Consider the following 23,856-nt stretch of genomic DNA (forward strand, 5'->3'; position numbering starts at 1 on the left):
CCCTCTGTCCTACAAACTAAGCCCTCTGCTATTACAGAGACCTTCCACTACTAATTCTTTCATGGATTTATACAAATCCATCTTAAAAGCATTAAAAATATTTTAGCATTTCACACAACCAGTCACAAGCCTATACCGACAAATGCCAGCATACATGCATTTTTCACAGCAATCTGAGTATGCTTCTGATGTTCAAAGCATTTCAAATGATCTTGGAACACTAATACTCTATTTTAAATATTACCAAATAATTCTGATTAATTTGTGGTAACCTCATAGATATCCTGCAAAAAGGCACTCCAGGCAAAGGCACACAAATAAGGAGCAAAGAGGAAAATCAGAAAGGCAGTAAAACAAGGTATAAGGGAACAGAAATAAGAGAATATAGAAAGACACAGAATAAAGCACAGGCAGTGAAATGTTGATTCTCAAAGTGACAAATGTAAAAAGAGAAGAGAATTGGTTAGACTTGTTCCTTAATCTTCCCCACCAGGAGAAATGCAGTGTCATCTATAAAAATGTAATCCTACCAAACCCACCTGTGGCCCACAGACTACCAAATGGCCACCAAACTAGTTACAGGGGTTATCTAGACACGGAATTAATTAATACAGGTATAAAACACAAATTAAGTTCTTATCTTGCAATCACTTTGTGGTAAGTACTTCTAATTTGGACCAGTATGAGATTACACCCTGCTATAATTGTGGAGTTTATCTCATTTAGCAAATTCTAATTCAGATACTTGAGCAGCAAGAAAATTATTGTGCCCAAAAGACTTTGAATCCAAGTATTTCACAGCTGGCTAACATATTTGTATTAAGATAAATAAAACAAACTACAAACTTAAGGAAATAAAGGTTCCCATTTATTTGAAAACAAGTTTCCTTGAAAGTGAATTACTTCTTAAAAGTACCTCACGTCTATAGAACACATTATTTCTCACAATGAAAGATATATATAAACAAAACACTTATTAGACCAAAACTTTGATGAGAATTATTTGGCAGACTTATACCTCAAATAAGTCACAACAGCTTGTTATGAAACAGGATTAAGTACGTAAGACAGGAGAGAGGGGAAGGCTGGGGATTTTGCCTTATTATTACAAAAGCCTTTTCTCCATGTTCTTACCACAGGCACACTCAGGCAGAATTCCTGCAGTGGTTATAAATATTTAAAAACTTGAAAGGGGAATACTCTCAAGTAAGTGTTTTTTAAAGAGCCATATAAAAATACAATATTAGATTAGATCTTATTTAATCAAATAAATCTTATATTATCCTGTGTTTATAATTTTAGTTCTTCTCTTATTTCCTATTATTACTGAAGGGAACAAGAAAATGATACTAAATTACCTTGCATTTTTAAATTATAACAGCTCTATGAAGCTCATCTTGTACTTGTACTGATGGGTGAAAAAACAGGACATGAGCCGGCAATGTGCGCTCGCAGCCCAGAAGACCAACTGTACCCTGGGCTGCATCAAAAGAAGCGTGGCCAGCAGGTTGAGGGAGGTGATTCTGCCCCTCTACTCCGCTCTGGTGAGACCCCACCTGGAGTACTGTGTCCAGGTCTGGAGCCCTCAGTACAAGAAAGACATGGATCTGTTGGAGTAGGTCCAGAGGAGGGCAAAAAAATGATCAGAGAGGACTGGATTCTCCTTCCTCTGAAGGAGAGTTGAGGTTGTTCAGCCTGGAGAAGACTCTGGGGACACCTTACTGTGGCCTTTCAGTACTTAAAGGGGGACTATAGTTATACCATTTCTGACTCCCCCAAAGCAACAAGTTTTAGTCACAACAGTTCTAACTCTACCAGTAGGAAAGATGGGGACAGACTTTTTAGCAGGGCCTCTTGCAATAGGACAAGGGGTAATGGTTTTAAACTAAAAAGAGGGTAGATTTAGACTAGATAGAAGGAAGAAATTTTTTACCACGAGGGTGGTGAAACACTGGCACAGGTTGCCCAGAGAAGTGGTAGATGCCCCACCCCTGGAAACATTCAAGGTCAGGCTGAAGGGGGCTCTGAACAACCTGATCTAATTGAAGATGTCCCTGCTCACTGCGGGGGGGTTGGACTAGATGGCCTCTAATGGTCACTTCCAGCCCAAACTATTCTATGATCTTCAGGGTTATTGACTCCCTGTATTCCCTTATAAGACAACTTTCTAACTCCACTTACCACTTATATAGCTTGAAATGATTTTTCATTTGACATTTTGATCCAGCACACTAGCCTCGCAAATGACACTTTACAAGTGTTCAACCACTGAATAGCTTGAACGTTTTGGTTTTCTGGGGACAAAGCTATGGGATGATGGGTTTTCCTGATAATCAGGGTCACAATTTTTCAGAGTTCCACCCCTTGCTAACAGGCAGCAGTTTTTACTCAGACACATCATAACATGTTAATTTTGAAATCAAGGTTTAGCAAACACAACAGATGGGAGACCAGAAGACAAGTCTGACAACTTGTTTTCTGGCATTTACTGGTCTTTCAAATTTTTTTAGTTCTGCAGCTGTGCAATTCTGTTCCTCTCATCTGCCAGTACTCAAGTGTATAAGCCTTTCAATTAACTTTGCAGCTTATTTTAATGAAAGGCAATCTTGCTTTCAGTAGCAAATGCATTGTACATTTAACCAGAGATGGAAATTCAGAATCCACAACGAAAACTGTTGCAAAAAAAAAAAAAAACAACAAAAAAGCCCATGTGAACTGTTGTGTCTCATGTAAGATACATCAAATGAAAGGTCATCACTCTTATCCCTTACCAACATCTTCAGCTTTTCCCCTGTAGATGGTCATGTCATTCAGGGAAGTCAGATTAGCTCCTCCAGTTCAGTTTTTTAAATTGGATCACTATCGTTTCAAACATAATGCTCTGAGATGTTAATAGGACACTAAGAAAGAAAAAGCCTTTCAGAATCAGAAGCATCTATCATCTTTCCTTCAAGCAAGTTGCAGTTTCATGATTCATTTATGTCAGCTTAAGACAGTGCTGCCACCAGTAGGAGCAATTTGCACTCCAAAATCCCTTTTACATGTTTTTGCCTCTCCTCAAACAAGTTTTGATGTTCCAGCAACTGTATGGTAAATCAAATCAACATGCTCATCGACCTGGAAAGGGAAAAAATAATCCTATTACAGAAAGGAGGACTGCACAGGCAGGGGAGAAAGTAAGACTATTCCCTTCAGTGACATGACATGGGGTTAGGTCAGGTTGAGCTACTGGTGGGACTCCACACTCAGAAATGATGTCAAATTGTAGTACCACTTCCTGTAAATTTTTTTTCCTCAACTTCAAGAGTTTCAACTCTAAAAAGACTGAGATCTGCTCACTGTGTACGGTATTTATGCATTCATTATTAACGTAATTCTTAAGGAATAATCTCAGAGAATATTACCAGAGCAATATTACAAGCAAGCTATGAAAAGTTAGCAGAAGTCAAGATCTGATTCTCTAAATTCCAAAACTCACATTCTTATTAAGATGATCCTAAAAGCTCACGAATGTCAAAGGGTAAGGTGAGCATTCAAGATTTGAAAGCAAGAGATTCCCAAACACATCGCTTCTTAACCCTCCATGAAAATGACAAAGTTGCTGTGCTTTGATTGACTTTTAATTTTTGCCATGGTAGAGCCACATCCTACAGCAAAAATATGCTCAGTTTCCTAACACCTACCCCATCTAGTACACAGCAGCAAATATACCCTTAGAAGAGCAAAGTTAAAAATCCAAAGTCACAAGAGTTACCCTTCTGATACCAGTTAAAATAAACTAAACAAATTACACAGGCACAAACAGACTAAGTAGCCAAAACCCTTCTTCTCCTGCCAGGTTCCACAAGCTGGATATCCCAAAGACACACAGCGCCCACTGAACCTGTTCAACAAGCTACCAAACAAAAAAAAAAATTGTTTTTCCAAAGTCTACACTTTGTCAAAGGCTTTTATTTTGAGGAAACTGTAATGAGCATTGCGGAAAACTTCAGATGGTATCCAAAATAATTTGAAATCAATTGTATGTAGGAATGTATTCAGGAAAAATAGGAAACAAAGACTGCTGAAGGGAAGGCATGCAAAAAGACAACAAGATGAATATTGAGAAGGGCTGAATAACATGATGGGGAAAAGGGAAAAGGTGCGTGGAAGAAGCACTAACCACAGTAATAGGATTGGAGTGCAAAGATGATCATCACAGTGATACTGTGATTTACCGCGTACGTAGACTGAGCAGCCTCAGGCTTCCTATGGACATGGGTATCTGAATCCTTGCGTTCCCCTTATGAGGCTGACCTCCTGCCACTGTTCCCTGTAAGCAGGGATCTGCAAAACCCACTGAAGAACAATCCAAGTTCTCCTCGGGGAGCTGAAGCTGGGAGGTCCCTGCTGCTCTGGCTGTCTGCAAACTCTCTATCATCTTCCTCTTTTCGGAGCTGACCTACAGAAAGGGACTTGGCATGCTGGGGCTGATTAAGGCCCTCTCCCCAGCAAGTATCCGGGGTGGGTCCCTCTGTCCTCTGCAGCTGTCCGAGTCGTTCTCTTTGTTGCTCATGCAAGCTGGCATCTGGGTAATACCAAGAATAATGCCTTGAAAATGAGACTATACTTTAACAATATAAGGATTTTTGCAAGAAGTCAAGCTTAAAGAGTTCTGTTTTCCCCTTTTCCTCTGCCCTGTCCTCCCAGACACTCACTCTTGCCCCTCCTCCTGCAAGATACTGCAGCGAGGGCAGGAAGGCTCTACAGAGCGATCTGGACAGGCTGGATCGACAGGCCAAGGCTAATTGTATGAGATTTAACAAGGCCAAGTGCCCCTCTCAATTAAACCAATGCACTAATTGCAGAGCAGTGCTGCAAAGTGGTCCAATTCAGCAGCTCAACTTACAGCAGGCCGCTACAGCAGCTCAGCCAACACATCCAATAGGGCAGTGCACTGCAGTGGCACAACGCAGCCAGCAGCAAGGAATGCAGAAACTCTGCAAACTGGCATTGTCAGGCAAGCTCTGCATCTCTGCATGAGCGTTTAGGGAAATTAGCATTGACATAACTTGACATCTGTCATAACTGTGTATCCTCTGGGCAGGGATGCCAGCTGAGATGAATGCAGAAGTTCAAACAGAGGTTTTGTTCCAAAACATACTCTGGGCAGCTCTCAATCAGCAGATCATACTGATATAATGGCCTCTCCTGCTTGAAGGATGTCTTCCTAACACAGAGGTTGGAACTTTTGTAGACACTTCCCTCAGGTGGTGGTCCAGCATTACAGTTAAACCAGCCCAAAAGCTAGCTGGTGACAGAAGTAGGAATCCCGTTCCTTCTGTGTATTTTATACACCTTCTGCACCAGCACTGACAGAATATCTGACCCTGATGTGCGTCGGGGAGATAAACTGGCAAAACCAGAACCATATTCTGTGGTTTTTAGTTTTTCTGCTGGCTTACCATTTTGAGCTGACCAACCCTAAGGTAGAAGAGCATTACTGCAGGCACACAGGAAGCATGAGAAGTAGGACCACCCCGTTCAGGCAGCTGCTATCCAACAGATCTCCCTAGATGAAACATCTACGCCCTTAGCCCAGTGCTCCTGCCAGCTTAACCCACTCTCCGACTACACTGCTGCCAAAAGCAAGCCTGCCTGATTGACCACAGAACTGCATGACTGCAAGAGCACACAGAACAGGAGACAACCATGCATATCATACCTTTTGGCAGACATGTGCAGCTGTACTGGCTCAAGCCAACTACCAATCCATAGATGAGATCACTGTTTCACAACAGATTCAAGTTCATGGTGCTACCAGTGGGCCACGCTGGGTGCGCTTTCTTACCCTCTCCCTCCACCAAAACAGGTGCTCAGGCAGGTAGTTACACAACCATCCATATCAAAGAAACTGGCACTGGTGAAAAATACCCCCTTCTTTCCACTCCCAGTCTGATCACCTCCAATAGCCTGAAACTTACTTCTGGCATTAAAACCACATGAAAATACACAATGAGCAGGAGCAGAGGTCTTGATCATTTAGTGTATGGTATGCACCATCTTTTTGGAGAAACAAGAAACATTTTTAAAGTAATTTTAAAACTTCGTGGAGAAACAAAGAAAGTTATAGATAAGAATGAACATGGTACTCCTGTCTGGAGAGCCTCTAACCCTTTGGAGGTGTCTTGAGCTTCTTTCCCAACTGCCAAGACGAGTCAGAATCTGGGAAATGGAGAAAAGTGGACAGGGGTAAAATAAGGCAAAAAAAAAATTCCAAAAATCTGAGAAGTTACTTTATATGGAGTACAGTCATTGGCAGGAGGCTTAAGGAGTAAAAGAGGAAGATATTTTGGAAAGAGCACCTGACTGAGCCGGAGACAGAGGGAGCAAGTCTAGGATGGTACTGAGCCTGGTTCCACATTCAGGTAGAGCTATATGCTCTCTGAAGTATGTGATGATCCAGTAAACTGCTGTTTGTCATTACAGATACAGGTATACTTAAAGGTATGATTAGATGTATGTGTAGTAGAAGCGAGACAAAAAGACACCATGCCAGGAATTTCTGTCGTATCACAAGGCAGTCAGGACTCTGGAACACAGAACAAGCATCTTTCTCCGTTACTTCAGATACCTACAGATGGCAAACTAACTTAAAGAACTAACATAATCACCCTTCGGCTGTAACTATTATGTATGTTCAACAAGCACATATAAATAGGACAGAACACTTAGGAACGCCAGATTTTTCTATGGTTTATACTACCATTACACAGGGACAGGTCTGAACTGTAAGCCTATGCAGAAGCTACACACTTCTGCACAGAAGACCACTAACCAGTGAGTCTCAAAATTAGCAATTTTAATGACTAAATATGTATTTAATGCAAAGTTAAAACTGCTACTGCTGTCACATGCCATTCCAGAATACTGAAATCAGTAAAACTGATTTAGAAAGAGAAAGTACATACTCAAGAAACCGTTATTCTGATGTCTCAGCTAACACCTACTCCCATTCTACCTCCGTACTACACAGAAAAGCTAACTAAATGGTTCTACAGATTTTAAAAATGGACCCTCTCCAGCGAAAATCCTTTTATACTCAGTACTGTCTTACACTATTATTTAATCCTTCACTAACCTAAACTCACTGATCATGTTTCTGCTGACAGTCTTCATGGTAAGGCATGCTGATATACAATCTCTACTTTGCAACATGAAATGGTACCTGGTCTTACATACTGAAGACACATCTTTCTTTGATCTCATAAAGAAAGAAGGAATTACATAGGCCCCCTCCAAATACAGTGCTCAAAGGAAGACAAATTACATAATCCATATCACAATTACATATCATCTTGCTGTCACACACATAGCTGTACCTATCACAGTGCTGTCAGGCTCCAACAACACATTAAGATGGCTTAAGTACACATCTGAACTCTTTATTTTTTTGGTCTAAAAATCCGAAATTTTGCCACATTCAATGCCTGGAGGGTATGGGATGCCATTAGGCAGCTTTAATTCTGAGCTGACAAAATTTTTCAATTGCAAGTTAACAATTTCAGTTGCAAAAGTTATGATGTTTAAAATTTCCAAAAGTACTACTCTGGTCTATGAGCTAAAATCTGAACTAAATTCAGGTGACTTGAAATTTGTACCCATTATCTGAGAAGCCTAGAATACGCAATGAGGACCAATCAACACCTGACAAAATTTAAGGTCTATTTTTTGAACCAATATGGGGGGGGATGCAGGAAAAAAAACAACACACCTAAGTTTTTATAAAACATACCCCAGGATAACTACAATTACCAATGGTTAGCTATACCTCTATGAATAATGACTGAAGAAATAAGCACCTGTACCATCATCTTTACACATCAGAATATGTACCCAAAACAGGTAGCTTCAGGCATCTGATTTAGTTTCTTAACTTGGAGGCTAGTCTTTTAGGAATGAGCACTGGGTGGGGAGGATTCTCTAGGTTTCAGAGTAGAAGCCCAGTTTACAATGGCTCTAGAAGACACCTTGATAAGCTGCCTTATGTGGCCAGAAGTCTCCTAACAGGGGCATTGTACTCAGATATCCGAAGACAAGCAGTACAACCTCTCAACGTCTTCAGTTCCACTCACATAGCTAAGGCAGAGAATACATCAAAAACCTTAATTTCTCAGCTAACTCAAAGGAAGCAGTTCTCAATTTTCCACTTACTTTTCCAACTCCTCAACAAATACAATGCTTTTTATTTTAAGCGACAAGATTCTGAAGTACTATCATATGGTTCTTCAAATTGTTCTTGCTCTTTGGGACCAGACCATGTCACTGGTGTCTTAGACAGGCAGCTTTAGAAGGGCTAGTGGGATATTTGATTATATTAACTTTTAACTTCTGAAGCCATACCAACTTAAAATACGACTTCCTCACTGCTCATCCCTAGTCTTACCCATTCTTGCCTCAGAGCAAGCAGGACCTGTGTATGTGCATCCACTGTTGAACTAGAATCAGAAGCTGATCCACTTTTAAAAAATAAGAACTGAAAGAAAAGTATTTGCAGTATTTTTCCTAGACAGCCTGTTCCCTTGAGTTTCATCCCAGCCCTCCAAATCTTAAACCCATATTACTGCTGTTTGTATTACTGTAAAACCATAAGCTGAAGAACAGAGCTTATCTTGCAACTGTTAGACATATTTGACAGCTTTCTTCTCCCTTTGTAAAGACTGTATTACATTAAGTAAAGATCACAGTACTACAGAAGATAAGCTGCATGTCAGAAGGCAATTCACAACACATTTCCAGAAAGCTGTGTCATACAGAAACATAGTTTGAAAGCAGAAGTATGACTGGGCTGTATGAATTAAAAAAAAAACCAAACAGGTGAGCCTGAATGTTCCTTGTCCATTAAGAGTTTGTAATTTGACCATATGCTAACAATACAAAACATTAGCAGAGGCTACTTATTTAAGGACAAAACCTTTTCACTCCTGAGGCAGCCAGGAGTATGAAAAGTAGTCCTATGAAAAAGTGTACTCTCAAAATTTTAATTCCCTGTTAATAAATGATAAAACCAATGTAGACAACTCACTGGATCCATTTAAAAATACTTTTAATAAATTGTACTATTTTTCATGAAATTACTGTGTAATCATAGTAGGATTCATTAAAATTCATACTCTGATTCAGTGTATTTTCTTTTATGGTACACAACCACTCAGCTTGAAGCATAAAATATCCATGCTGCTCAGACACATCAATACGTATCTGCACATGTTAAAAACATAAATCTATGCAAGAGAAGAATACCATAAGGCTAAATTTCCAGCAGTCTCCGAAGCTTAAATTCCTTTGACTTCCAATGGGGCTTAGGTTCACAAGCAACCCAGTGCTACCGAAATCCTACCAATAACCTAATTTCACATATGTTACACCTCCAAAAATGTTTTTATGTGAGAATCTGCTAAAGTCTCTTCAACGTCTTTGGAGAGCAGCATCGTAAATAACATTAATAATCATCAGGAGGCAAAAGCAGGAGGTAGAGCAGAAAGTGGTCTAAGTAAGCATCCCAAACTTTGGTTACAAAGTGTGCTAAAATTGTCATTGGTGTCCCAAAACCTCCTACCTGCACAAACTTTTAATCAGGAAAAGATAGGTCAAAATTACACTACCAGGACATCATCTATTTTAACTGTCCATCTAGAGCTGATAATATCACCACTAGAAAAATCAAGAATGTGATGCTCTAAGTGGATATGAAAATATTTCAAGAGAACATTGTCATCTGCTCCATGTCCGAAACTGTTTTTCATTTCAGTTACTTGGAACAAGCTTGTTGATAAAGTATTAAAAGGTTATTCTTATTAATGGTAAGTAGGCAGAATAGGCCTTTCAGTAATAAATCTAATAAATTAACTAGCTGTCTGTTGTGCAAACAGAGAAGAGCTCTTATGCTAAAGGACTCACAGAAATAAGAGGCAACATGTGAATGGAAATATAAATAGGGAAGCACAGTGACGCAGACACAGTATTTGTCAGTGTGGCAAAAAATGATTTCAGGAAACAGCTTTTGTCCAAAGATACAGGCCAAACAGAAAAAAAAATACTTTTCCCCACTTCCAGGACAAAAAGTAATCTTAAACTGATCATACATGTCCAGAAATCCCAGACTCCGGTCAGTAACTCTCATCACAGAGAAACCCTGTATCCCTAGTAGTTCTTGAGTATGAGACTTTTTTTTTGCAAAAAAATATAAATGTATTGAGCATCTATTTTGAAGATTTCAAAGAGGAAACTGGCTGCCCTCTGATACAATCCCCTGCTGGCTTATGTTTAACCCATTGTCCTCCAGGACTCCCAGGTGCTTTTTTTGCAAAGGTGCTTTCTAGCCAGCTGGCCCCCAGCCTGCACTGACCTATGGGGTTATTCAGCCCCGTCTGGAGGACTTTATATTTGCCCTCAACTTGATGAGATTTGTATCAGCCCATTTCTCCAATTTGGCTACGTCCCTCCAAAGAGCAGCTCTGTTCTCCTGCACATCTAACCATTCCCTGCAATCTGTTATCATTCAAAAAGTTGCTGAGAAGACACTCTGTTTAGGTTGTTAATCAAAACACTACTGACCCAGTATCAATCCATCAGGGATGTCATTACTCATCAGCTGCAAGTTGGAATTTGCACCACTAACAACTCTTTGAGCCCAATCATCCTACCAGTTTTCCACTCAACTCATTCTCCACTTTTGCATTCCACATCTCACTCAAGATATGTCATGTTTCCCTTTGTATTTATAAAAAGTCAGCTCTCCAGAGCCCAAATCTGACTGGAGCTTTTATGGGCTAAGATGACAAAATAGCCTGCAGCATTGCTATCTCAGACCATCACTCTTACAGAGCCCAAACAATTACATTTCTTTTATTCATTTTGTCACACAATACACACATATCAATCACTGTTTGGGCAAAAATTCCCATCATCACATCCCACTAGTTCAAAAAGGAAAATTATGTGAAGGCTTATTCGAATATAACCACAGAATAAAATAAACCAACAGAGCTACCCGGAGCAAGCTGGGTTTTAAGCAAGAGGCACAGATTTATAAGAAAATATAATGAAACAGCTGTATTAGATAAGGATGCTAAACTATTATTTAACTAGACTACAGACTTCTGTGACTTACAGCTACGGTGCAACTTTCAGAAGAACCTAACCACCAGAATCACCACAGACACAGGAACAACCTTCCTTGAACTAGACAAGAAGCAGGGAGCCACACATGCAGACCAGTCTCCTGTATTAGAATGAAGTGTTAGCTCTGTGCATTTCTCCTCCACTTAGAATAATATTTTTAGAACATCTAAAAGTCTGCTTTAAAGGGTTAGTTAGGAGAATCACATGGTTCTAACAGTGAGCCCGTTAGAGGACCCTTCAGGTGAATTTGACCTTGAGTGAAATACTGTAACAAATTTTGACTGAGTCTGCTCCACTGATTGTTTTAGATTGGCAGAGTGGTTTTGAAGCACTTTTTTCCCCTATGATTCCAGTTTGCTGCACGCTGGTTCAGTTCATGGAGAGCTTTCCACGTATATAACCTAGATGTCTCCTGGAGAAAGCAAAAGCACAGGCTCTGATCTGTCACAAAATGCACTCCAATCCCTGGGCGGGGGGGGCAAAAAGGTCTGAACCAATTACTGGTATGAACAACTTCAAAATACGTTCACGATGCAAAACATCTGGTCCAGAGGACGAGATTAAATCTAGTCTGAAGTAACCCTGGAACTACATGGATATAGGGACGTCAATGCTGCTTCTAGTAATTCATTCCTAAAGTACCAAATTAATTGTTAGTGTGAACACAGTCATAAGTGCTTCTAGCAATACTATCACTACAGATACAGATCCAAGAAAATATGCTACAGTTGGATGCAATAGCCAGCAAATTTCTTCAAACAGTTACAAAACCAGGAAGAGAGATAACAACGGTTTTGATTGGATAGTGGGATATGTGGACTCTACAGAAAAGGGGATGGGAATGTGCCACAAATTCAAATGACAACCTGATTCAGTTCATATTTAATAAAAGAGACAAAAGACTGACTTGTAAAAATACATCACAGTGAACACTCAGACTGATACTGTCATTCAAAGCATAGGAAAAAGCTGTTGAAAACTAAAAACTGATCAGAAGGAAGCCTAGGCTGGAAATTCTGATGTCTCCAATAATCAGAAGAGCGAGAATCTGGACTCACTCTCCAACCAAAAAGCTTGGATAAAAATCTAAGTTTTAAGAAGGAGCTTGATCAGCTTGATGTGATTACTTGCAATAGCAGACATTTCATTTTACACAATTCAGAAGGTCATTATGCTTCTAACACCATGAGACAGGCATGCTAAGCTGGGTAAGCTGGAATGCACACGATCCCAAACAAAGCCAGAATACAATCAATTCTATACCTGACTTTTGGTGAAAGAAACCATGCTAAACACAGTGGTAGCTCAAAAATAGGAGGCTAACAATGAAACTCAAGATTCCCTTTTCTGCTGATTCAATCCATTATCCAAGAGCTATTCCAGCAATGTAAATATTACATCCAGTCTCCAATACATACAGTTCCCTAGAAAAATACTAGATCTTACCAAAATTGACAGGAATTATTGCAGTAGTCACGTTAGTTGGTTTTTCCAATTATTCTGGAAGCTCCCTCTCCCACCCAACATTGCTTTCTAAGGGAACGTGCCCAGAGTTAAAGGTTTGGCTTGAAACCACTGAGGTAGTATCTACTCATGTCACTTTTCTGACTATGTCAGCATTCTGCCTCTCTGAACTTGCCCTGTGAATTTACTGCTTTTTAAACAGCAAGCTAAAAAGAAACATGCCAGGTAAAGCACTATTGAGTATACTGCTGTGCTCTGCTCCTCAACTAACATTCTGAGGAATCATTTAAATTGTAAGGTTAAGACAACTGAAAGACTTTCTTCTATTCAGGCTCTTCTCTATTAGAGTTAACATGCTGCCATATTTTACCCTCTCTTTCCCCACCGGTTTGATTAGGAAAGGCTACAGTTCAACAGACTGTGCTTTTAGGTTGAAGTGATTAGAATATTCTCAGTGTTTTCCCAGACCTCTTAAGCCTTCCTTAATCCTCCTCTTCCAATGAAGACGACTGGCATTAAGTGAAATTACAATTTTCCCTAGAAAGGAGACATAGACAGTTTGTTGCATATACTTTGACTGCAAATGATAGCAAGCATAATAGGTAATCACTTCTGTCAGTACCAGCTTCAGGTCATATTTAGAGAAAAGCCCATTTTAATAAAATATAGATTAAAACTAACAGAAACATGACAAAGATAGAGGCTAGTTATCCAAGATATGTTTTGTAACAGTACTTTTGCCTCTTTCTCCTGAGCTCCTTCCCAATCCTACTACTTTTTTTATATCACTCTTCCCCAAAATATCCACCTCAGATGGTTAGGACAAGGTGGAGGAACTATGTGCATCCTAAAGCAATTATATTTCTCTGTTACTTTACCTCCACCAACTCACCCTGTAAAAAAAAAAACCAAACTTCAAAAAAAACACACACACAAAATCCCAACCCTACCAAAAACAATAACCCCCTCACCTGCATTGAATTATGACAAGGTTAAAAACAAGAATGTATTTTCTTATTACTAAAATATGCCTAAGGAAAGTTATTCTACAATATTTTGGAAAAAGGACCTATCATAAATCAACACTGATATGTATTGCTCCCTGGGTGTAAATACTGACACAGCCTCAACCACATTTATCTAAAACAAACACCATAAAAACTACAACACTAACATGTATTTTTACTGTAGTCTGTTAGAAGACTGACAGAAGAGCAATGCACCACAACACCAGATGACCCAATAATCTTTAATAACTCGAAAATAAACTGCAAAGGATTATTTCCTATGTAGCCATGGGGAAGGGGGACCTTAGAAAGTAATCTGGGGACAATCGGGTAATCTCAAATGAAAGGAATGTGAAAAAGCCTTCTACAGAGACCAGGTGGAGTAAGAGGCCAGGAGAGTCTAATGAGGCAGTTATGGAGTCCTCTGTAACTGTGAAGGCACAGCACAGTGTGAGGAGGAGAGAAGCTGGTGAAGTTCTCCACTGCCAAGCTGATAAATGAGTAAGTTAAATGGGGCAAAAACATTCTGAAAATATTCAAGAGAAACACCTATCATAACTCAAACAAAAGGGATTACAGAAATTAAGATACAAAACTGTAAATGCCTGGATAAGGATATAATCTACCCTCCAAATCCAGAGAGCTTCCCTCTTCTCCAATTAGAAAAAAAATATTTATTACAATTTAAGTTTTAGGCCAAATTATTTGAGTATTTAATTTTAATTCCTAGAAAACATATGCCTTTCCAATAAAGAATAAAATTTTTTTCAAATCACTATAAAAATAGTCAATAATACATGGAGCAATGTTACATGCCAGCACCCAGTAAGGTCTTTCCAACATCAGCTATCCACCACAGTAAAGTTTGAAAGAAACACTACCTACCCTCTTTGAAACAAATCCACATTGAAGAATTTGTGGAGCTCCACGGAGAATTCTACCATAGCCTGAACTTCACTCATGTTTATGAGGATGAAGAAGTCAAAACTTGTCAGCACCTTAGTTACTGAAAACAAACACAAAACAAACTTTTCAGAACACAAGCTGGGGATAATGCCTATCTAGTCATTAAGAAGGACAACGCTCTACAAAATTTTGCACAGCTTCCTTAAATATACAGGCCCTGGGGTAAACAAGAATATAGGATGAACCAAATCCTGCCCACAATAACTTCTATCTTTGTTGTGAAGGAATCAAATGTTATCAGAGAAGTATCACAACACATCATCAGCATAATACAATCCTGGCACTTACTGATACCTACATACTGCAGCTCTGCTCTGGTACTTGGCTGGAGAAGTAAAAATACTGCCGACAAGGAGAAAAAGAGCATGGTCTGCTTCCAGCTCTTGTTGAAGCAGAATGACCGTGCAGGCAGCAGTGCCTCACCTCTGACATGAGGACAGGGACAGCTGAATTACAGGGTGGCCAAACAATGCAGAGAACGTACTTGACCAGGTCATGTAAGGCTTTAGGCAGAGCAATTCTAGAGGGAAGACAGGAGTTAATGAGGGCAATATGCCCATTTTCAGTCAGTCTTTATCAGTAGTAAAGTGTTAATTCTCACTGTGTATTCACAGCCACAGACTGGCACCCTCCTGCTAATTCACAACGGCCTGCTGATGCTTAAATTAAAATCCTACAGATTTTACCGAGTTCTGCTGGTTTTCCTTCAACAATGTCAACTAGATTAATAAAACAGACCATGCTTTCTGCAAACACTTGTCTTCAAACTCCCCAGTTCTTGCAAGCACTGTCTGGTTTGAGAAATAAGCAAACCAAAAAACCTAAACCAGACTATCCTTCACGCATACTAGTCCATCTTCTAGGTCTAATGCAGAAGCAGTAAACATAAAAAAGCTAGCTTGGCTGGAGCTTTTTTGTTTCTAAAATTTTGAATATGCATTTGGGTGTCTGTGAAGCAGCAGGCAGTACTACCGAGACCGAAACAAGAGTAGCTGGCAAAAAAAAAAAAGTCATTGCCACAGCAGGTACCAGTCACCTGAAAGCAAAGTTACCTTTAGGGGCTACCTCTAGCCTATCAACTAAATTACCTTGGCATATGACTCAAGATAAGATTTACCTTTATGTACTCACTCTAGAGGAGCTGGAAGGCTTCAAGCACCATGGCACAGGCCTAGATTTCAACTATAAACAAGAAGTTAATTCTGACCTTGGTTTAACAGTCAGTACAAGGACACTGTGAGCACGTTACAAAAACAAAGAAACAGTATGTTACTGAAGTAACAGGGAAGAGGGTAAAGGAATTTTGCTTCTGAAGCTGAGTTATGACAAGATGAAGAACTCGGATCAAGGGCCCTTACAGCCAGACCAAAACTACAGCATCTAGATGACACTATTAACCCAGCTTGTCTAAAAATCCTGTCATCATTCAAATTTCCATCAAGGGACTTCAACAGATTAACTGAATGATGCCACAAGTTTTGCTACAGTATGCAGCATGAAGACTGTCACTGATAACCTCCAGGGCTTTGCCTGTATGATTGTGTAGGGATATCCTCAGTGGTCTTTAGAGCTACAATCAACGAGTTCTGCACTCTAGTTCTCTGGGGCTGCCATACTGCATTATCGCATGTGCATCACCTACCAAAATGCAAGCAGATCTTCTGCAAATGGAACTTGACCTGCCACTGAACAGAGATCCAGAGATCCTAGACCTGCCGTGACTGCTGACCACTGGGCAACAGGCCTTGTGGGCTGTGCATAAAACCTGTGATGAAACTGTCCAATACCTGAGAAAGGAGCCCACTTTAAAACACTCAGGAAAAAGCAAAAGGACTTAGATGAAGGATGCCATGGGGCAGTCTCATCCAGCTTGCATTTTGAGGAAACTACGTTTTCAAGGGAGGAAGACATCACATGCCTCTGACTCCCCAGCACAAGGGTGGCACTGCCTATGTGCCTGAACACTTTGCCCCCACTAAGAAAAGCGAAAACTGTTCCTGCCGGAGCTGTTGGCCAAGCAGTCACTCCCAAATGCTTCAGAGTCCCTCAAGTCTGCAGTAGGAAAACTCAGAACAATCCAGAACTAGTCCAGTCAGACAAGTTCAAAGGCCCATTTTATGAATTAATTAATTCAACAAAAAAAAACTAGGAGAGCCACATCTTGCATTATTGCCAAAAGGGCTGTCCAGTGAACTTGTGGCATTTCTATTGTGCCTAACACGGATCTAACTGGGGCGACTCCCTCCCTCCTCTGTCAAGCTGACCTAGCATCCCCAGCTAGCCCACTAAAAATTGCCTGGGCAGGCAATCCCTGCAGACTGAACACAGGGTCCAGCAAACACAGTCCTGCACAACACAGCACCCTGTGTTTTAATCCAGTAACACAGCCCTTGCTCAACCACCAACAGTACTTGGGAAAAGTGGCACCCATGCCAGCTCCAGTATCAACTGCAAAACCAGTTAAAAATATTGAGCCGCAGTTCACAAAACGGTGCATCCAGGAAGCAATGCTGCATGCCACTGCAGGTGCCAGGGACTGCAGTCTATCAGCTGGCCTCTGAGGATGGCTTTTTCTTTGCCAAGCACCAGCTTGTTCCACGTGCACGTTAACCTGGGTGAAGGGGAGCGTTCACTGCCTTCACTGGGCTTACAAACTAAATCACTACTTTTCTGTCAAAGTCTTTCAGTGCAAAGGAAAAACAGTGTTATTTGAACTATATAATACAAAGTGTTATGCAGTGATTAAATATTTTAAAGGAAAAACTCAAACTTGGACAATGTCTTTAATTTTTGTACACTAACCACACAAAGGCCAACACAAAAAGTTAAACTCACGTAGAAGTATTTATTTGTATAGATTCCATTCAAATTTACAGCTAAATTTCACTAACTTTAATGACATTAAATGTCCACAACTCATTTTAATATTTAATGAGTTTACTGTTGTATTTTAAAGCATATAATTAGCATTCAGAAACCAAGCTACTGAACGGTGCATTTGCTGTCTGCCTGTAAAAAGCAGAAGAATCCTTCAGCAGGAGCTGTCTACATACAAGCAACAGAGGTTAACACAGCATAAACATAGGTATCAGAAGATCTGATAATACATGAGAAGAATATCCTAATACACAGGTTAGAACAAACAGAAGGTTTCGTAAATTTTGGTAGCTACTTAACACTCACAATCAAAACAGCATTTCAATATTCAAAAATACTTAAACACTGAGACTGAGCATCTCCTACAGTTAAAATGTCAGTTAAAGCCACTTGCTCCTATATTGAGGGCCAAAACTTTACTTTCCCTCACACTTCTGGGGTTTATTCATTTTGTTAAGTTGGAAAATCTCCTACATATCCTGGCCAGTCCATGCTGTCCCCATGCTAGCTTGCCACTTCTTTAGTTATCAAAATAATCTTTTCTGAGGCCACAATACAAAATGGATCACAGGATATCAGATTTTAAAAGACCATCAAAAGGAAAAAAATGTTTCTTGGCTCTGTGTTTTTCTAAATTGATCATTTTAGTGATACTTTACAGCAGCTGCATCAGAGCACCTGAGTGGGCAATGAAAAGACTCATGGAGATGTACAGGAACCTCCTAAACCAGTTTTGTTCTCAGATAAATGCTTTTGTAACAGTGCCATAAATCTAGCTACTTGTATTGGGAACTGCAAGACAATGCTAAGAAACAAGATCGCCATATGTTCAAAGAATGTCTTACCTCCACTGGTAAATACTCCATTTTAGTATTTCAATTAACCGGTCTTCCAGTTCTTCGCTATTGCTGTCAAAAACATACTGCTTGAACTAAAAAACAAACAAAAAATGTTTTACTAAGAGCAATATCTCTAGAACTTTTCAGTACTCATGTTGTTCATTCTCTTTTCCTGCATCCTAATAACAGCCCCTATCATGTCCTCTCCAACAATCACACATGTGCCACCTACCAGCATTCTCCGATTTGCCCTCAGTTCCTGCACTGCAGTTTTCAGCTTTCTGCAAGTGTAGCAGTCTGACACCTATTTTTCCAAAATAAAGTTAAAAAAAAATAAAACTTCTTGTGAAGTCCATGCTCTGGCAAAGCTGACATTGCCACATCCAGCCAAACTATTCCTGTCTTCACCAAGGAATTCCAAAATCCACCTCCCAGAGGACTCCCGTGTGCCCCCAGCCACCCCACAGCCTCCCCGACCTCCAGAGAGACTCTCGGCTCAGCAGCAGCAACATAGAGATGAGAAGGTAGGAGGATATTCTGACCTGAGTCATCAAATACAGCTCAAGCCCCCCCCACAGTCCTACATAGCTACCCAGGAGGAGACAACTTATAAGAATAGGTCAGATGAAATTCTCCTGGTGTCTCGTGTCCCTTTTCCTCAGGAAATAAAATTCAAGGGGACAAGGGGGAGAGCCCAAAGACCAAGAACCCTCTTTCTTAGAGCAAACGTTACAGGTAGGTCAACACCACCTAATATTCTGAAATCCTCCTTGAAGCTCCTGCTAAAACACTACCTTAAAACCATTTGTTAAGAATCAGTCATCTCCCCTGTATTCTTAAACCATTAGGGTATTCTTAAAAATACTCTTAAAAAACAACCAAAGCCTCCTTTTTATCTGACGACCTTTAGATTTTAGATGCAAAGAAAAGAGAATGCTTACTTATCCCTTTTTAGAGGAACTTTGCATCCTTTCTGTACTTATGTTTCAGAGAAATATAAACACAAAAGCTATCACAGCTTGTGCAGGCAAGACATGAAACTAAACTGGTTTTGCCTTACTTCAAAGAGAAGAAAATAGAGAAAGTGGAGCATAAAAAATACATTATTTGCAATTTTTTAAAACAGAAATCAGCTGTGCATGTCGTATGTGGTATTACATCTTTGACACCACAAATTATCAATAATGCCCCTGTAAAATCCTGATAGCATAACACCGCATCAAAATGGCACTGACATTTATTCCATTTGTTTAACAATGCAATACAGCTTGTGTCATACCAGTTCTCTCTTAAAAAGGACTAAGTTCTTTTCGATCGAGAGAGAGAGAGAGAGAGAAAAAAACATGCAAAACTCTGTGGAGTCGAACTTGTTCAAACCTTAGATTTAATATTTTATATTCAGTGGAAGTCAAAAGCAAAAATATAGAATCCTACAAAAGAAAATACAACAAAATGTTCATTTTCCTCCTGTTTTTATTCTAGCTGCTCATTTAACACAGTCTTCAGATAATTTTTCTCTTCTAAGTTGCTGTAGGAGCTTTGTACACCTCCATCCCTGACCTTTTTTTCCCCTGTTCTCCTCTCCTTTATACTCAGAGATCCAGCACCTGCCAACACAAATTCAGCCACCATCTATCTCTGTGCCGATGACTCACAGGTTTGTCCCCCCACCTGAGAACTGTCTTCAATTCCAATTTTAGCTGTTTCTTGGACACAACCTTCAACTGAAACTCAGTGTGGTGAAAACAGAGTTCTTGACCTGACCTGCAAGGGTATTCCTAATACCTACTTTCTAAGCATACACAATAGCACAATCTGACTGCAAACCTTGACAGTATTTTTCATTTAGCTTTCTCTGGGTTCTCATACTTTGGCAAGACTATGCACAAGACCTGCCAAATTTTTCTGCATGTGATTAGAAATATGTCCCATCTATCCATACAGCCAAAACTCATCCAAGTTAATATCCTCTTTTGTTTTAATTACTGTGAGGCTGAAAAAGCATAATTCACTGCATGGATTAGTTCAGCATGGTGCTGCAAAGAACCAGCCTGTTATTTTGATCATTTCACCTCTCTGTTGCATCCCCTGCAGAGCGAGCCTGGACTACTGCATCAGGCATAACCCTTTTGTCCTCCTCTGAAATCCTTTCGCAGCTGTGCCGCACCCGGTGTCAGTGTTCTGGTTGAAGACTAGAGCTTCCAGCACTACAGATAAGCTCTGGCCTCCTGTAATTAAAAAGGTGAGGGCCTAGAAAAGATATGCTAAATTAATTTTTTTCTTACATAATAATAATTTTGTAAGCAAACAAAAAAACCCTTATTGGAGGTATCTAGGATAACTTACTCAATTCGTTATCCCAATTATCCCATGTATCCCAAAAGGCAACATGACCACCATTCAGAAAAAGAGAACAGAATGGACTGCTTTATTCAGGATTTAAACAGGATTTATTCATTAAATTCTTTCTAAAGCTTTGTGGTTATAAATAATTATATGTAAATAACCACAGTTACTTAAATATAGTTGAACAATGACCTAATTTCATAGGCTAAGGGCAAAACTCAGCTATTACAATTTTCTTCTTGCCTGGTTCCCTAAGCCTAGATTACTTCCCAGACAGCCATTACAAGGCTTGATTCAATGTTTCTAACAAAGCTAATGCAAGATATCTATGACATTTTAATGGGCTAGATAAACAACCAGCTTAATCAAGCACTGAAATTCAAATTTTTCTACTTTTTGCTTTAAATTTAGAACCAATATCTGGTCCTCTATGCAGCACACTGATAAAAACAACATACTCACTACTTTGAGCTGACAACTTGATTATTCCCACTGAGCACAGAAGTCATTAATATGTTGCATTTCTTTCTTTTCTTCTCCCCTATTAATAGATCATATATGTGATACAATAATTAATCCTGAATTTAGGCTTATTCCCTTCTACCCTCACATTGGTCTTTGTCTGTCTGACAGATGATGTTATTTCTAAGCTTCCTCATTAAAAAGTTTAAGATGAAAAGTTCTGTGAGCAGCACAGCTTTCCTCCTGATGTGTCCTTCTCCCTCTAATCACGATAAGCCTTTACCTTCTACAGCCCCTTGACTAGGCAAAAGATTGCACAAACTCCCAGGTATGATGAAGCTATACCCACAGCAACTGGCTAGCTGCTGCAAAATGGATCCCATGCTAGCTGACTTCTGTATTTTTCCTCCCAGTAAAGGCACTAACTTTAGTGTCTTCTCTCTTCAGCTGCTGATTTACACCAAAGACTTCATCATCTTTGAGAGCCCTTCTCCTCTTCCACACTAGGCTGAATTGAGCAATGGTTTCAACACTAATTTGCAAAGAAAGAGGAAACAGAACATGAGCAAACCAAGCTGAATGTTTTATTTGCCTTTTACAAAGACTTCCTCTAAAAAGAAAACCCGCATTTTAAAAGTTATGATTAAAAGGGTATGAAATAACTGGCACAAATGTGACTGCCTTTCAGTAAAAACCAGCAAAATGCAGCATTTTGATGAAAAGCAGTGGCAGAATATATGCTAGCACATTAATCCAGCACTTAGTTCCACTTTGGTCCTGTGCACCAGCTGAGTGACAAAAATGAACCAAATACTACTGCACACTCATGTGAAGAACCAAGAAGAGTAGACAGTGCAAATCAGCAGTTAAGCTGTCCGTTCACCATCAAGCTACCTTAGCAACAGTGATGAAAATAAATGCCTCTAACTAAAGCAGAAGTAATGTATCTAGAAATACATCTGTAAATCAATTAATTAATTGAAAGTTAAAAGCAAAATAAGTAATGCAATCAATCTAGCTTTTCCTAACAATCTATTGAGAAGAGCAATACAGGAGGAAAAAATGAAGTGCTTACTCTAAATACTTAATTAAAAGTCTTCTGGAACTTTACATAAAAAGCATATAATGATCTTACAGTAAACTAAAAATAATATAAACTGGGAGCTGTGGTATTTTGCCTTAAAGAACAAAATGCGTATCCTAATACATTCACCTCCTAATCTCAAGAATTTATGAAGGAGGCACTGGGTAAGAATTAATAAAGTAGGAGAGGGAAGCTTACTAAAATTATTTGATTCTGCCCAACTGAACAGGTTCTTCATAAAATATTAAGGGTCTATTTTAGCGTACGTAAAACATACTTCATTTTCCTACTCATACAAAGGAAGAAAGTAATCTCTTTGAATTCCATGTCGCAAGCAATGCCATTAAATGAAAAATAGCTCTCACACGGATGGATGAATTTGGCATTAAAATGCTTGTAATGACTGTTCATGTCATTACTCTGCCATATTTTATGAATCAGAAGAGTGTCCAAAAGAAAGTTGTCGTGACTTCTCTCCCACCCCAAGCAAACTTACTGTCAAAAGAGTAAAGCTTCCATTTCAAGAGAAATGAAAAATCTAGCTGTACATGCTCAGTAAATTATTCTTAATAAGTAATAATTCCATATTATTGCCCTCTGTAAATAAAACAGAGCACAATTTAAGGAGTTGAGTCATTGTTCCAGTATCTACTCTGAGGTTATGGTTTGACAAGACAGTAAATACTGTCTTAGATTTGACAGGTTGATTTTTTTATTGGAAGGCTTTATGCCAAATAGTTACTGTCTTTCCTCCCACAGTAAGCATTAAGTCACGCAAATGATATATTGTGTACTCGTATTAACTTAAGAAATGTGATAGTTTGCCTCCCTGATCAAAGTTACATTAGGAGATAACCTGATAGTAAATCTGATCCAGGATCGGTTGTCACAAAACCATTTCCTTGGTAGTTCCTACATTAATATCATCTATGGTAATAGGTTGGATGGGCTACATGGAAAAAACAGTGACCCTGCTCGGACTTTCACACAGATATAAGTTATTTTAGAAACACATGGGAGCACTGTATCAAAGCCTGTATTATTTTTCAACACCTAATGTTAATTGCCTAATATAAAGTCAGCTGATTTGGAGATGGCTTTACAGTACAACATCTTTAAAAACAGTCTTTGTTTTCACTTTTTTCCTTGTGGTTTGGCTTACAGTTTCCTAGCATTTTAACAAAACAGAGACAAGCATTACAGCACATAAATTTAGGTTAAAAGTTTGAATCTTTCATTTTCAGTGCAAAAAAAAAAATATCTAAAAACTCTGTAAATATAAAACATTGTTTCAGCTTCTCATAATTTCTGTCTACTGCCTTTATTCAATACCCGCCAGAGAAATGTCATAGTTTCTTATTTTGTTCTTCATTTGTTAATGATTTTCTGACCATAGGTCTTTCAAGACCCTCCCTTCTTCTGTTAGTTACAGAAGATTACAAAACATGCATTAATTTCAGTCAAATCCGTATTATTCTTGTATAAAATGCAATTTAGTTAAGGTTGTATGATACAAGCATAAAGTTGAAAGACAATTAAGCAGACTGTCATTGCAAGCAACAACCTAATGTGGTCATGGGAAAGTATTTCAGACTGCATTAAAGCTTTTGAAAAACATATTGTAGCAAACAAACATCTATATGTCAGT

The 23,856-nt window shown here is 39.2% G+C and overlaps 1 protein-coding gene across 7 annotated transcripts in view; it reads right to left on the minus strand.

Moving 5' to 3' along the window:
• Positions 1 to 23,856, minus strand: part of FAM135A (family with sequence similarity 135 member A) — a 90,065-nt gene that overhangs the window by 57,000 nt on the left and 9,209 nt on the right. For 2 of the 7 annotated variants that reach the window (XM_064447832.1, XM_064447828.1), the window contains exon 2: positions 18,323 to 18,408. Coding sequence is in view for 4 of the 7 variants with exons in the window: in XM_064447828.1 (XP_064303898.1) it covers positions 18,323 to 18,408 (86 nt within the window). In the remaining 3 variants the exon portion in view is untranslated. Of the gene's footprint in view, positions 1 to 4,217; positions 4,238 to 14,519; positions 14,641 to 18,322; positions 18,409 to 20,388; positions 20,567 to 21,124; positions 21,204 to 21,550; positions 21,641 to 23,856 lie in introns of those variants that run through there. The other 5 variants (XM_064447829.1, XM_064447831.1, XM_064447830.1 and 2 more) reach the window with 5 other exon arrangements.

Source organism: Phalacrocorax carbo, chromosome 3 (genome assembly GCF_963921805.1).
Source record: "Phalacrocorax carbo chromosome 3, bPhaCar2.1, whole genome shotgun sequence".
Lineage (NCBI taxonomy): Eukaryota > Metazoa > Chordata > Aves > Suliformes > Phalacrocoracidae > Phalacrocorax > Phalacrocorax carbo.